The 14,162-nt window shown below is 42.7% G+C and overlaps 1 protein-coding gene across 1 annotated transcript in view; it reads left to right on the forward strand.

The window, feature by feature from the left end:
• The first annotated feature begins 10,762 nt into the window (after positions 1-10,762).
• mapkbp1 (mitogen-activated protein kinase binding protein 1) overlaps positions 10,763-14,162 on the forward strand; it is a 45,026-nt gene continuing 41,626 nt past the window's right edge. The window contains exon 1 of the mRNA XM_078289607.1: positions 10,763-11,046. Within this exon, the coding sequence (XP_078145733.1) occupies positions 10,933-11,046 (114 nt within the window). The 5' untranslated portion in view covers positions 10,763-10,932. The remainder of the gene's footprint in view (positions 11,047-14,162) is intronic.

Consider the following 14,162-nt stretch of genomic DNA (forward strand, 5'->3'; position numbering starts at 1 on the left):
TCCACCTAGATCCACCTGATCCACCTAGATCCACCTGGGTCCACCTGATCCACCTGATCCACCTGGAGGAGAAGACCATCATGGTCATTTTCATGTTTTTACTTTAGTTGAAGGATCGCTTTGGTCCAGTACGGGTCAGGAAAGTTCTTCAAAACCCTTTGGATCGACTTGAAGACACTTGGTGGTTCAGCTCAAAACCCGAGGCTGTTTTTTTCTTTTTTTTTCTTTTGTTTTTGTTCTTTTTTTCTTCTTCACTCCTGAAAAATCGACATTTTAGAGATGCGAGGTTTTCACCCAGCAGAGGCGATGTGTGAGCGGACCTCCTGCCTGAGGAAACGTCTCCAGCCGGTCTGAGAAGATCAGATCAAAACTCTTCATCAGAACTCAGCAGCAGTCGGTAAACCGGACCTGCTGCTGTCCGGACTGTTGCAGCCCGCGAAACTACAGCTTGTTGTCTTTTGAATTCGATTTTCTTATTTAATACCGGTTCATGTTCAGGTGCAGCAGGTGCAGCTGCCTCGCTAGCAATACTACAGTCTGTGTTCATTTATTCATATTATTATTCCTTCATTTCTCAGTGTGTTGACAGTTGAGTCAGTTAAATATGTTAAACTAGACGCTGCTCCCATCGTGACAGACTGGCAGAAATTAAGCGAAACATCTGATTTTGGTTTACTGACGAGTGTGAACCTGCATGTTCACTTCTGTTTTTACATGTATTTATTTTTCTGCTTCTCTGTGTTTCTTCTGTGCTCTCCAGCTGAGTTAATACATTAGATTGTGTAGAAACAGTTCAGCTCCATCCGCTCCGTCCGGTGGCTCAGAGGCAGCAACACACAGGGCAACTTTTGGGCAACAGTTGCCAAGGAGTTGCCTCAGCGTTGTGGCTTTAATCCCATAGGAACATCTTGTTGCCAGGAAATATTTGACCCTCTGTTTCATGTTGTTGCCTGTTGCTGGGGGCATTGCCCAACTACATTGCCCAAAAAATTGCCTTGCTTATCCCCACACTAACTGTTGTCAGCACCTTCTCATGTGGCAATCAGGGATCAGACAACTGATGTGAAAAAGTTAACGTCACTTTCTGTCTGTTTTTTTTTTTTCTTAGGGCAGCGCTCATCTAGTGCCTCTTATATCCAAAGAAAAGTGTGTGTGTGTGTGTGTGTGTGTGTGTGTGTGTGTGTAAGGACGTCAGTAATGTAAACGGCAGTCTGTTGCTCTGGGAGACGGCGCCGCCTCTCTGTTCGACTTTTCACCTTTTCTGTTTTGTTTTTTTATTTTTGTCTTTCTTCAGAAGAGACGCTGCGAACACAACAAACTACCTTCAACTAAACTCGACTCGTTCGTTCTGTGTGATGTTGTTCTGTGAGTGATTAGTCGTGTCTGACGGGTCGACCCGTCCTACTGAAACTGAGATTACTTCCAGTCAGGCTGGGAGCTGAAAACTGACATCTGATCAAACTGATTCAGTGTCAGAATCGATTTCCAGGCGTCAAAATGCACCGAAAAGCTTCAAAATGTTGATTCCTGCAGAAGAAGAAGACAAGTGAACTTCTGGTTTCTGGTCATTTTCATTGAGAAAATCAGTTGAACATCGTCTGGCAGCGTGTACAAACCTCAGACAGATAATAATTTACTTTCTTGCTTGATGAAATATGCTTTCATTTAACAAAGAAAGGTATGACTTGATAACCGATGTCAAACTTGAAGTATTGGAACAGGTGTAAGTAGAAGATTGAATTTCCAAAATGCTTTATTTCCAATTTTGGAAAAGAAAAACTAAATAATACCTGAATCATTCAGTCTGTGTAAAACCTGGAGGATCCGGGATGTAAAACCGAGGACTTGAGTTCAACACTATCTTTTAATAAAACACTATTTGTTTTAATGTCATTTTATAAGAGCAGGTTTCACTCGTTTCAGCGGAGGATCATTTTGGAGCCAAACTCTCCAGAGAGATTAATAGGAAAAGTGTAATTGCACCCAGGAGAGTGAAGAGCAGCTCTGACATTTTAACTCTCTTCAGCTGCTCAGTGTTCAGACTCGGACCGCCACAGGGAAACAAAACGCCGCCGCGCGTTTCTACTTCCTGTGAAGAGAGACGGAGCTGCAGCTCCAGCTCCGGGCGGCTGGGACTGAGACCCTGTTCGGGTTTTTCTACAGAGTCTGTCCAGTTCTCTGCTGGGTTTGAGGTTTTGGATTTTCTTGAAAACTGGGTCTTTTTTTCTGTTTTCTGTTGTTGTTTTTTCCTGAAAAGACATATTTGTATTTTTGTACATGTTACTGAACCGTTCTGATGTAAATATATGTTGGCTAAAGGAAGACGCCTCGCAATACAATACTCTAATATAAATAAAGTTTGAATATGCATTTCTGACAACTTGTTTTGTTTTGTAAGACTGCACAGTTTCATGTTTACTGTTAAATCGACAATTAAACTTCTCTTCAATTTACTGAGATAAGAATTGAAGGGTTTCATTCCATAACAGTTTCCATTTTGGGATTCATCAACCAATTTTATTATTAAAATATAATAAGTACCATATTAATATGATCATATAATAAATGCAGAGATTCTATCCTGAAAAACAAAACTATTTCTCAAACTATTTTGTAATTAAATGTCTTTGATGACTAGTAACTGACAGAATCTGCTTAAATTTCATGTTAGCAGAGGTGTGACCAAGTCAACTTCACTCGAGTCCCAAGTCAGGTTCGAGTCTCAAGTCAAGTCTCAAGTCTAAATGTAGATCACCAAGTCAAGTCCAAGTCATTAAAGTCAAGTCTCAAGTCTAAATGTAGAACAGCAAGTCAAGTCAGAACAAATCAAGAGTCCAGTATCAATTTAATATCTTAAAGAAAACTAAATATCTAGGACTTTTCAATGCAATATGGTTTTAATAGGATAAAAACTTGGTAAGAGCATCATGAGTTTGATTTCTATAATCAGTTTCAACTTCAATAAATTCAATCATTCCATACAAATTCAGAAAACAGAATTTAAATTCAGTCGTCCGCTGGAACAAATCTCATCACTTTCAATCTAAGTCATTTACACAAACACAAGATCTCAAGTCAAGACTTTAGAAACCTTTTCAAGTCATCAAAGTACAAGTCAGAGTCAAGTCCCAAGTCACCAGAACCCAAGTCACCAGAACCCAAGTGAAGTCAAGTCTCAAGTCTTCTCTTCATGCAGCAAGTCAAGTCTCAAGCAGTTAAAACTGGGATCTGTGTTCAGGATCGGAGAACCGGAGCTGCTGTCCGATTCCAGTCAGGTTCTTCTTTCTTGTCGGGGATCTAGAGATTCCAATGAAATTATGAGATTTTATCTGAGGTTTTGGTGTATTTCTGCTCATGTACATGGTTGTATGTTGATATCTTAAGGTTCTTCTATGGCATCACTCCGTAGAACTATTTTCAGTTCCAGTTCGTACCTTTATTTCCCTGTGTGCCAGGTGACTGTTGACCTGTGAGTTTCTCTGGAAGATGTAAATGAAAGGTGAGAGGATTCATTAAGACTTCGTTAAGCTGTTGTTCTCTCCCGTTTGTTCCACATGACCTTTCTCAGATCGGTTCTCGGTCAGTTCCTCTGACATTTCGGATGTTCCTCCGGGATCCGGACGCCGTGACCCGAAGCTCTTCTCCCTCCGCCCGGCTGCGGTCCTCTGAGGGAGGACCGTACGTCTCAGACCTTTCGGCTGGTTAAAGGATGGAAGCTGCAGCTGCTTCAGTCGGACAGCCGGACTCTGCAGGTAAGAAGCTGAACAGACTTTACTGCCAGTCTGACCCCGCGTTACTTTGTGTGAATGTGAATGTTGTTGGTTTTGTTTTTTGCTGTTGTAGAAGTCCGACTCTTCACTGCTGAACGGCACTTATAGGGAACGGTCTGGTAACTTAACCAATTTTATTGTATTGCAAGTTTTTGTTTTTATGGTTTGATAATTTTTCATACTCTTACTATTTCTTTGTTTGTTTTATCACCTATTTTTTTCTATTTGAGTGCTTCTAATATACTTTAGGTTTCTTTTTCCCCAACATTAAAACAACTAATAAAGTTTGAGCAAATTTCTTGGAACTATTTCAGTTGACTTGTGATTTAGCTTTTTTTTTAGCGAACGGTCTGGTTGAGAGACCAGTTACTAATTGTTTTATATTTTGCATTTTCTATATTGCTTTTTTGTTTTTATGGTGTTTGTACTGTTTTTTAATGCCTATTTTATTTCTATTTGTCTATTATATAGTTGTTTTTTTCCTGAACTTGAACTTCTTGTCTTAACTTCACTCAGTTTTACATTAAAACAACTAATAAAGTTTGAACTACTGTGAGTCAGTCAACAGGAAACCTGTTTTTAAGTTGAAATGGCTTCATATTTTTGCAGAACTTATATTTATATTTACTTCTACTACACAAATTATCTGTCTACTTGCTGCTCTGTTTTTCCTCTGGACTTTTTCATTTTTCTCTCTCAAAGTGATAAAATTGTCTTCAGCATACAGTAACTTAACCCCACAATCTATTTTATTGCTTTTATTATATCCCTGAAATAACTTTCAGGGATATTATGGATTCACCCAGATCCTCCGTGTGAACGTGATAACTTGAACAGTTTTTATAAGAATCTTTTCAACTTTGGTATGGACATTGACGACCCCTAGAGGAAGAACTCTATTGATTTTGATGTGTTTAATGTTTGATGATTATTATAACTATTATTAATTAACTGATTCAATTCATGTCCATGCTATTTAGACCCATATCTCACCAATGGTGCATTATATTGTATTGAAATTTGTCAAGAGAATTGTTCAGGCAATTATGGAGATGAATTGTATGAAGTTGCATGCAAGCTTTATTATTATGAAGATTAGCCCAGAAGGAAAAATTTTATTATTTGGCGAAATAAAAAATTGGGACATACAACTAATATAATTGGGAAGATTAACCTTGGAGTCTTATTGTGTGATTATTGAATTGCTTTTTATTACATTTGACTTAATGGGGCCTTCGAGGATTGGGGAATTTCGGGGATAAACCCTCGCTGTCGCCCTGACAGCATCCTAGTTGTTTTTATTGTTTTATTATATTTGCCATTCTTAATGTTTCTACTGTTTTTATCACCTGGATAAGAGCGTCGGCTAAATCACTAAGATGTAAATGTAAGTTGAGAGGATTCGTTAGCAGAAGACTTCGTTAAGCTGTTGTTCTCTCTGGTTTGTTCCACATTACCTTTCTCAGATCGGTTCTCGGTCGGTTCCTCTGACATTTCAGACATTCCTCGGGGATCTGGACGTTCTCTGTTAGCCGAGGCGACCTGAACACTTCTCTCACTTCTTTGACTGCTTTTGGGGTTGAGTTTTGGAGAGTCGGCCTGTTTGGTCAGAATCATTCAGTATGAAGGAAAATATGTTCCAGGTCAAAAATTGCCAGAGTTATGTTCTAAGTGGAGCAGCTAAGTCCTAATCTCCTCTATTCCATTCATGCTGGTTCCTGGGTCTCAGAGTTCCTGGGTCTCAGAGTTCCTGGGTTCACAGAGTTCCTGGGTTCTCAGAGTTCCTGGGTTCTCAGAGTTCCTGGGTTCTCAGAGTTCCTGGGTTCACAGAGTTCCTGGGTTCTCAGAGTTCCTGGGTTCACAGAGTTCCTGGGTTCACAGAGTTCCTGGGTTCATAGAGTTCCTGGGTTCTCAGAGTTCCTGGGTTTACAGAGTTCCTGGGTTCTCAGAGTTCCAGGGTTCTCAGAGTTCCTGGGTTCACAGAGTTCCTGGGTTCATAGAGTTCCTGGGTTCTCAGAGTTCCTGGGTTTACAGAGTTCCTGGGTTCTCAGAGTTCCAGGGTTCTCAGAGTTCCTGGGTTCTCAGAGTTCCTGGGTTCTCAGAGTTCCTGGGTTCACAGAGTTCCTGGGTTCTCAGAGTTCCTGGGTTCACAGAGTTCCTGGGTTCACAGAGTTCCTGGGTTCATAGAGTTCCTGGGTTCTCAGAGTTCCTGGGTTTACAGAGTTCCTGGGTTCTCAGAGTTCCAGGGTTCTCAGAGTTCCTGGGTTCACAGAGTTCCTGGGTTCATAGAGTTCCTGGGTTCTCAGAGTTCCTGGGTTTACAGAGTTCCTGGGTTCTCAGAGTTCCAGGGTTCTCAGAGTTCCTGGGTTCTCAGAGTTCCTGGGTTCACAGAGTTCCTGGGTTCTCAGAGTTCCTGGGTTCACAGAGTTCCTGGGTTCACAGAGTTCCTGGGTTCACAGAGTTCCTGGGTTCACAGAGTTCCTGGTTCTCAGAGTTCCTGGGTTCTCAGAGTTCCTGGGTTCTCAGAGTTCCTGGGTTCTTGTTAACAGAGTCTCCGCTGCCTCCTCTCTCTCCCTGCAGCAGTGTGAACGGAGTCATGACCAACAGCTCCAGCGGTTCCTCTGGCTCCTCCAGTATGGTTCTCTACCTGCCGCTGGTTCCGTACGGAGACTGTTCCTCCGTTCAGAACCCCGCCGCCTCCGTCCTCCCGCCGCTCTTCCACTTGCTGTCGGTGCTGGGCGTGTTCGGGAACCTGTGCAGCCTGTGGGCGTGCCTGCGGCCGTCGCGGCCCTGGACCATCGGCTCGATCGGCGTTCTGAACCTGGCGCTGTGCGACCTGGCCTACCTGGCCTCGGTGCCGCCCATCGCCGTCCAGATCGGCGCCGGCTACGACTGGCACCTGGGCCGCTCCATGTGCTTCCTGTGCCTCTCGCTGCACTTCGTCGGCTTGACGTCCAGCACCATGTTCATCTGCGCCATCAGCATCGACCGCTTCCTCGCCATCGTGTTCCCGCTGGAGTCGCGGATGGTCCGGACGCCTCGCAACGCGGCGCTGGTGTCGCTGCTGCTTTGGGCGATCACGGCGCTGCTCATCTACCTCAGCTACCCCAACGTGGTTTACTGGCAGCGGCGCAGCGGCCTGCGCTACTGCGGCACCGTGGTTCACTCCCGGTACAAGTCGCAGGGCGCGACGTACAACCTGCTGTCCTACTACTCCATCCAGGTGTCGGTGCCGTTGCTGCTCATCATCCCCTCCTACGTCAAGATCGTCAGCCGTGTGCGGCAGGCGAAGCGGCAGCGGCCGGGCGCCGGCGGCGTGCCGGGCCACGACAGAACCATGTGGCTGATCGCCGTCTTCATCGCCAACTTCCTGGTGTGCTGGGTGCCGGGCCAGCTGCTGCACATCATCGCCTGCATCATCTTCTTCGTGACGTACGAGCGGGCGGAGCGCTGCCGCACCGCCGGCCTCGTCAACCTGCTGCTGGAAACCTCGAAGCTGCTGTACTGCCTGAACGCCTGCCTCGACCCCGCCATCTTCCACATCCAGGAGGCGGGGGGCGGGCTGCCGGGCCGCTGGCCCCGCTGCTGCCGGAGGAACTTCTGGAGAGCGGAGCGGCGTGACGGGACGTCGCTGGCCGTCAGCGTGGTCAACATGAAGACTTAGCGGCCGACGCTCCTCCTGACCTTTGACCCCAGGACGCTGATCGCAGCTGTTTTACTGATTAATTATTGGAAGAAGCCTAAAGGCTGCAAATATTATCTCACAAGAAAAAGGAAAAGAATAAAATCATGATAATAAGATTAGATGAAACTTTATTGATTCTGTGAGGAAATTTAACAACAGGATTCAGCAAGGAAACAGAAAATAGACAATAAGCACAAGAAAAGAATCTAAAATAAGAAATAAAAGTTACAAATGATTTACATAAAACCATAAAAGCAGTAAAATATATATAAGCAATTGTGTTTTTGCTGTTCAACAAATGTTCAGTAGACTGTATGAGTGGGAAGAGAATTGATAACTGACATGTATGGAAGTAAATATACAAGTATGAATAAACATATTTACTATATATGTATAAATATAAGTAGGTATATAAGGTATAAGGTATATATGTATAAATATGTATAAATGCTATTAAATATCAGTATGTATACTGTTGGAAATAGTGGCGCCATAATAAATATTGCAACGTGGCTCCAAAGTTTCTCCTGTAACAGACATTTCTGACTGGAAAAGATTCATATTTGAAAGTAATTTTTTTTCCCTTTAAGGAACCAAACGTGGCGGGACGGCAGCCCTGAAGGGACAAATATCGACAAATAATCATGTTGCGATTATTTTGCTCACAAATTGACACATATTTTTCAATATTTTAGATCTATTGCCAACAAGAAATATTTTTAATAGGTAACTGACACTTCTATAGAAAACATTTGCAATGTACAAAATAAGGCTTTTATTTTCAAAACAATTGACCGGAAGTTGTTGTTTTTTTTCTTTTATTCTTAAGAAATATTATAGACAAGTTGCTTAATATTTGCTGTTTGAATACAATGACAATACATTTTTTTTTTTACAATTGAATGTATAAGTCAGAAACAGTTTTCAGCAGCAGAACAGAACAGGCTGCAGCTTCTTGTGGTTTGGAAATTGAACTGAAGTTCATATTGTGATTTTTTTCAATAAATTCTGCAGCTCTAACATGGAAACACATTTATGTCTGTTGGGGAACAGAAGAGTTCCTTCCAGAGGCGGGGACTCGAGTCATGTGACCTGCACTCGAGTCACATGACTTGGACTCGAGCCACAGTTTTAACTGTTTGAGACTTGACTTGACTTGGGTTCTGGTGACTTGGGTTCTGGTGACTTGGGTTCTGGTGACTTGGGACTTGACTCTGACTTGTACTTTGATGACTTGAAAAGGTTTCTAAAGTCTTGACTTGAGATCTTGTGTTTGTGTAAATGACTTAGATTGAAAGTGATGAGATTTGTTCCAGCGGACGACTGAATTTAAATTCTGTTTTCTGAATTTGTATGGAATGATTGAATTTATTGAAGTTGAAACTGATTATAGAAATCAAACTCATGATGCTCTTACCAAGTTTTTATCCTATTAAAACCATATTGCATTGAAAAGTCCTAGATATTTAGTTTTCTTTAAGATATTAAATTGATACTGGGCTGAACGCGATTCCTAATCAAAGTGTCTAAAAAGTTTTCTCCTTGACGTGATTGTTCTGTTTTATATTTTATCACATGTAAAACTTTTGAGTCTCAGCTGAAATCATATCATGAATAAATTTAAACTCAAGTTTTTGTTGTTAATTTGACAAGATGAGTTTTAGTAGGCTACTAAAGAAGCACATTGAATATAAATCTCTGGATTAAACAAATATTAAACATTAAAATGTTTTAGATGCTTCGTTTTCATCTGCATTGTTTTTGGTGTTTTTTTATTTCTCAAATGAAACTAAACTGAGCTGAACTAAATGAACAGAACCGCGGTGCGTTGTCAGAATTTCGGTTTCATGTTATTTTTGCATTAATTTTCTATATATTTCAACATTTGTCAAACTATACTAATTCAATGCTGAAAAAATGATCAAATATGTTTTTATATTAGTCTCTGGTTTTAATCCAGTTTGTTTTCCTTGACAAAGTTTTAGATGCCTCATTTTTCTTGCTTTGTAGTAACTTGTTACAATAAACTAAACTAAACTCTAAACTAATCTAAACTGAACTAAACTACCAGAGGTGCAGTGTTACAATTTCAGATGCATGTTTCTTTTTTTGTTTGTTTGTTGTTGTTTTTTTAAACTTTTTTTTGTTTTGTTTTGTCATTTTGTCATTTTTTCTCTTTCTTTTCTCTCTATGTTTTTGGTGTCTTATTTTTCTATACGTTATACTTTATACATTTCTCAAACTAAACTAAACTAAACTAAACTAAAGCAACTTGACTGCAGCTTCGGTACCGGCCAATCATTTGGTTCGCTCATTATCATTTCTGTAAGAAATAATAGACTAACAAAGTGTTTTTTTCAAAGCGGTCGAGCGGTCGTCATCGTTTATTACCGGAGAGTTTTCCCTACCTGTAGCCGCCGGGCCGCGGCGTCTCACGTTTCGCTCTCGAAACGGTTAGCCGATCGGAACGGAGGGTCGTGAATATTAATGAGCCTTAAAGACACGGAGACAGAAACGGCCTGTTCTTGGTAAGGCTCAGAGAGATGCTGGAAAATGAACGTGGAGAAATGGATTGAGAGTGTTTTTGGTTCATGACACCACACACACAGCTTTGAATGGACAGAAAGACACAAAATAAACTCTGGACAGAATATGGAGCTTTAAACCTCCAAACCTCCAACAGTCCAGTTAAAACCAGTGAAGTTGCTGGCTGGTTCTCGCCGCTTGGTGGCGCTGCGGGCTCACAGTCTGCTGTCCGGTCCGACATCCGGCTTCACACTGTGGAACTGGATCTACTGGATCCACTGGACTGACAGCATGGGGACCGGTCCCGGTCTCTGACCCTCGTGCTGTCTGTCTGTCTTCATATTATGGGATGTTGAGGTTTCCCCGCGGCTCTTCAGCCTCGCTGCTGTGACGAGGTTCTGATCACAGCTGCGTCAAGTTCACAGAGTTAGAGCGAACAATACCGGAGGTTAGCAGATTTTGCCTTCAAAATAAAAGCATGGAATTTGTCAGGTTTTATGAAAAAAGAAGGTTCAGTACAGAATACTGACATCATCATTTTAATTCTGTCTGTCCGGTTTTATTTTGGAAAACATTGAAGAGAAGTTGTGTGTGTTTTTTATTCAGTCTGGTTGGTTTTATTTTGTAAAATACTGACGGATTGGCTTTATTTTGGAATAAATGACCGGAAGTTGTATTTCTGAGCGTTTGGTGAGTATGGCTTTTATTTTGAAAACCCTGACCGGAAGTGTGCGTGTTATCGTTGCGGACGGTTCGTGCCTCGCGCTTCAAACGGTCTGGACTGAAACCCGCAGCGTCTCTTCCTCTGCGGGTTCAGGATTCACTAAAGAGACACGATGCGGGCCAGGTCCAGATGAAACCCGGCTCGGCTCGGCTCGGCTCGGCTCGGCTCGGACAGCATGACAGCGGCAGGCTCGTGCTCGGCGGCTCAGTAGCGCCTCGCTCTGCATCATGACGGCGGAGGGAAACACGATCCGCAGCCGGATCAAAAACCTGCTGCGATCCCCGTCCATCAAGCTGAGGAGGAGCAGAGGCGCGAGCCACAAAGAGAACCCGGCGGACAAGGTGGGCGCGTGCACACACACACACACACACACACACACACACACACACACACACACACACACACACACACACGCACACACACGCACACACGTGCACGCAGAATTAGGAGCCATAATAACAAGACACAGTACAGCAATTAGGGTTTCTATGTAGACACACACACACACACACACAGTTCAGTGCTTTCATAATGCTGTGCCGGCATATTACACACACACACACACACACACACACGCACACACTCTCTATGCACATTCATTTTAATTTGCAGCAACAATAGTAGAAAATCCCTCGTTTATAGTAATGTTAATATACTTTATGGTATTTTATATTATTCTTCTGTAGAATCACTATGGAATTCCTATAATATTACTATAAGGCTATAACTATAATATCTAATAACTATATGGATATTTGTATAGTATCTTTCTAAAATGTATTATAGGATTGCTATAGTTAATATAATGTGCGGTCTCTGTAATATTTATAATATTCTTATAATTTTCCTATAGGAGCTTGTAATGTTACTGTGATATTTGTATGATATCCTTGTGATATTTCTTATAGGGTTAATACAGTATTTGTTTCAGTAGGAGACACGTGTGATATACTGTAGACAAACACACACACACACACACACACACACACACACACACACACAGGATCAATACACTTTAATCTGAACTGATCATATTCAGGAAAACAAAACAACACCCAGCAGAAACAAAAATCACCTTCAGGTTCATCACTGACTGAGTTCTGTTATGAATCCACTTCAGATGGATTCATGTCAGACTGAAAACGCAGATCAACTCTATTCTGTATTTTGTACCGCTGAGGAGCTTCAGCACCTACAACACAGTGAGGTCAGGGGTCAAAGGTCACAGCACCTCCACAACAGATGGAACAATAATAAGCAGAAAGAAGATAAACCACAAAAAGGTTACTGAACAGCTCACACACACACACACACACACACACACACACACACACACACACACAGACGTACAGTTGAACAGTTGAACTTGTCAGTCAGGTTCTTCCTGTCTTGTTTGTCCCAGCAGGGACATTAGCTGTCTGGTTAGTGGTAGTTCATGCTGGTTAGCATTAGCTGGACTGGTTAGCATTAGCTGACTGGTTAGCATTAGCTGGACTGGTTAGCATTAGCTGTCTGGTTAGCATTAGCTGGACTGGTTAGCATTAGCTGGACTGGTTAGCATTAGCTGACTGGTTAGCATTAGCTGAGTGGTTAGCATTAGCTGTCTGGTTAGAGGTAGTTCATGCTGGTTAGCATTAGCTGGACTGGTTAGCATTAGCTGAATGGTTAGCATTAGCTGGACTGGTTAGCGGTAGTTCATACTGGTTAGCAGACTGGTTTCAGCAGCTAGCTGTGTGTCGCACCAGCAGCTGAAAGCTAACATCAAATATCTCAGCGTTATAAAGAAGCAGAGTATCGACCATTAAAACTCCCAGAATGCCTTGTGTTATGTAACAGCTTTTATTCCTCCTATAGAGACGATAACAGTCAGCTCTGCTCTACAGTCTGTTTAGACCGAGCTTCCATTATATGAAGAGGCTTTCCTTAACGAGGACTCAGCTGACTGTGTGTGTGTGTGTGTGTGTGTGTGTGTGTGTGTCCTCTCCATAGCTAACAAAGAGTGGAGCTGAGCCAGATGTAAACATTAGATTAGCATTGTGTGTTAGCAGTGTGTGTTAGCGGTGTGCGTGTTAGCAGTGTGTGTTAGCGGTGTGTGTTAGCGGTGTGTGTTAGCAGTGTGTGTTAGCAGTGTGTGTTAGCGGTGTGTGTTAGCAGTGTGCGTGTTAGCGGTGTGTGTGTGTTAGCGCACACTGCTAACTGATTTTAATTCTCTTCCCTGTGAGGCTGGAAACAACAAATTACATTTTCTCTCTTAGCTTTATTGTGAATTTGAGTGTGTTTTGACTTGTGCTGCAGTTTAAATCCAGTCCAGACTGCTGGACCGTTAGCTGAGCTGCCAGTCAGAGACCTGATGTCCAGGTCTGACCGACCTGCTGTCGGCGGCACATCGGGTCGCTCAAGTCACTTTTCTTCTTAAGCTGCGTTCCGTTGAAAGTCGGAGGTCAGAAATTCCAACTTCCTTCTGCGAAAAATGCGACAGTTCGTCCGTTCAAGTCTGAAGTCTGAGCTGCAGCTCTCTGTCGTCACGGCAACATGGAGACAGACTGTCAACACTACACAGCTTCACTGTTCACATGTTTACAGATGATCAGCATCACATGACCTGAAGTCCAGCAGAACAGCTGGCTGGAGAACGCTTCACCTTTTAGAAGTTGTACTGACAGTTGCTAACATTCAATGTTAACTCGCTAGCTACTGGTGTCAAATATAACTGACATAGCATAAGCTGTTGCACACACACACACACACACACACACACACACACACACACACACACACAGAGCTGGTTCTGATAGAGGAGCTGCTGAGCAGATAATAAATCATCTGACTGTTGACCTCAAACCAAAAAGATGAAATGGTTGAATTCCTACAGTGAAGGAGGAGTGTCTCTCTCTCTCTCCCTCTCTCTCTCTTTGTCTTTCTCTCTCTCTCTCTGTCTCTCTCTCTCTTTGTCTTTCTCTCTGTCTCTCTCTCTCTTTGTCTTTCTCTCTCTCTCTTTGTCTTTCTCTCTGTCTCTCTCTGTCTCTCTCTCTCTTTGTCTTTCTCTCTCTGTCTCTCTCTCTCTTTGTCTTTCTCTCTCTCTCTTTCTCTCTCTCTCTCTCTCTGTCTCTCTCTGTCTCTCTCTCTCTTTGTCTTTCTCTCTCTCTTTCTCTCTCTCTCTCTCTCTCTGTCTCTCTCTGTCTCTCTCTCTGTGTCTCTCTGTCTCTCTCTCTCTTTGTCTTTCTCTCTCTTTCTCTCTCTCTCTCTCTGTCTCTCTCTGTCTCTCTCTCTCTTTGTCTTTCTCTCTCTCTTTCTCTCTCTCTCTCTCTCTCTCTCTCTCTCTCTGTCTCTCTCTCTGTGTCTCTCTGGATAACAGATGGAGTCAGACAGAAATATTGTCTCCCTTTGTCTCAGCTGCAGATCAGATAGTGTGTGTGTGTGTGTGTGTGTGTGCGTGTGTCAGTATTACTACACTATG

The sequence above is a fragment of the Centroberyx gerrardi genome, chromosome 17 (genome assembly GCF_048128805.1).
Source record: "Centroberyx gerrardi isolate f3 chromosome 17, fCenGer3.hap1.cur.20231027, whole genome shotgun sequence".
Lineage (NCBI taxonomy): Eukaryota > Metazoa > Chordata > Actinopteri > Beryciformes > Berycidae > Centroberyx > Centroberyx gerrardi.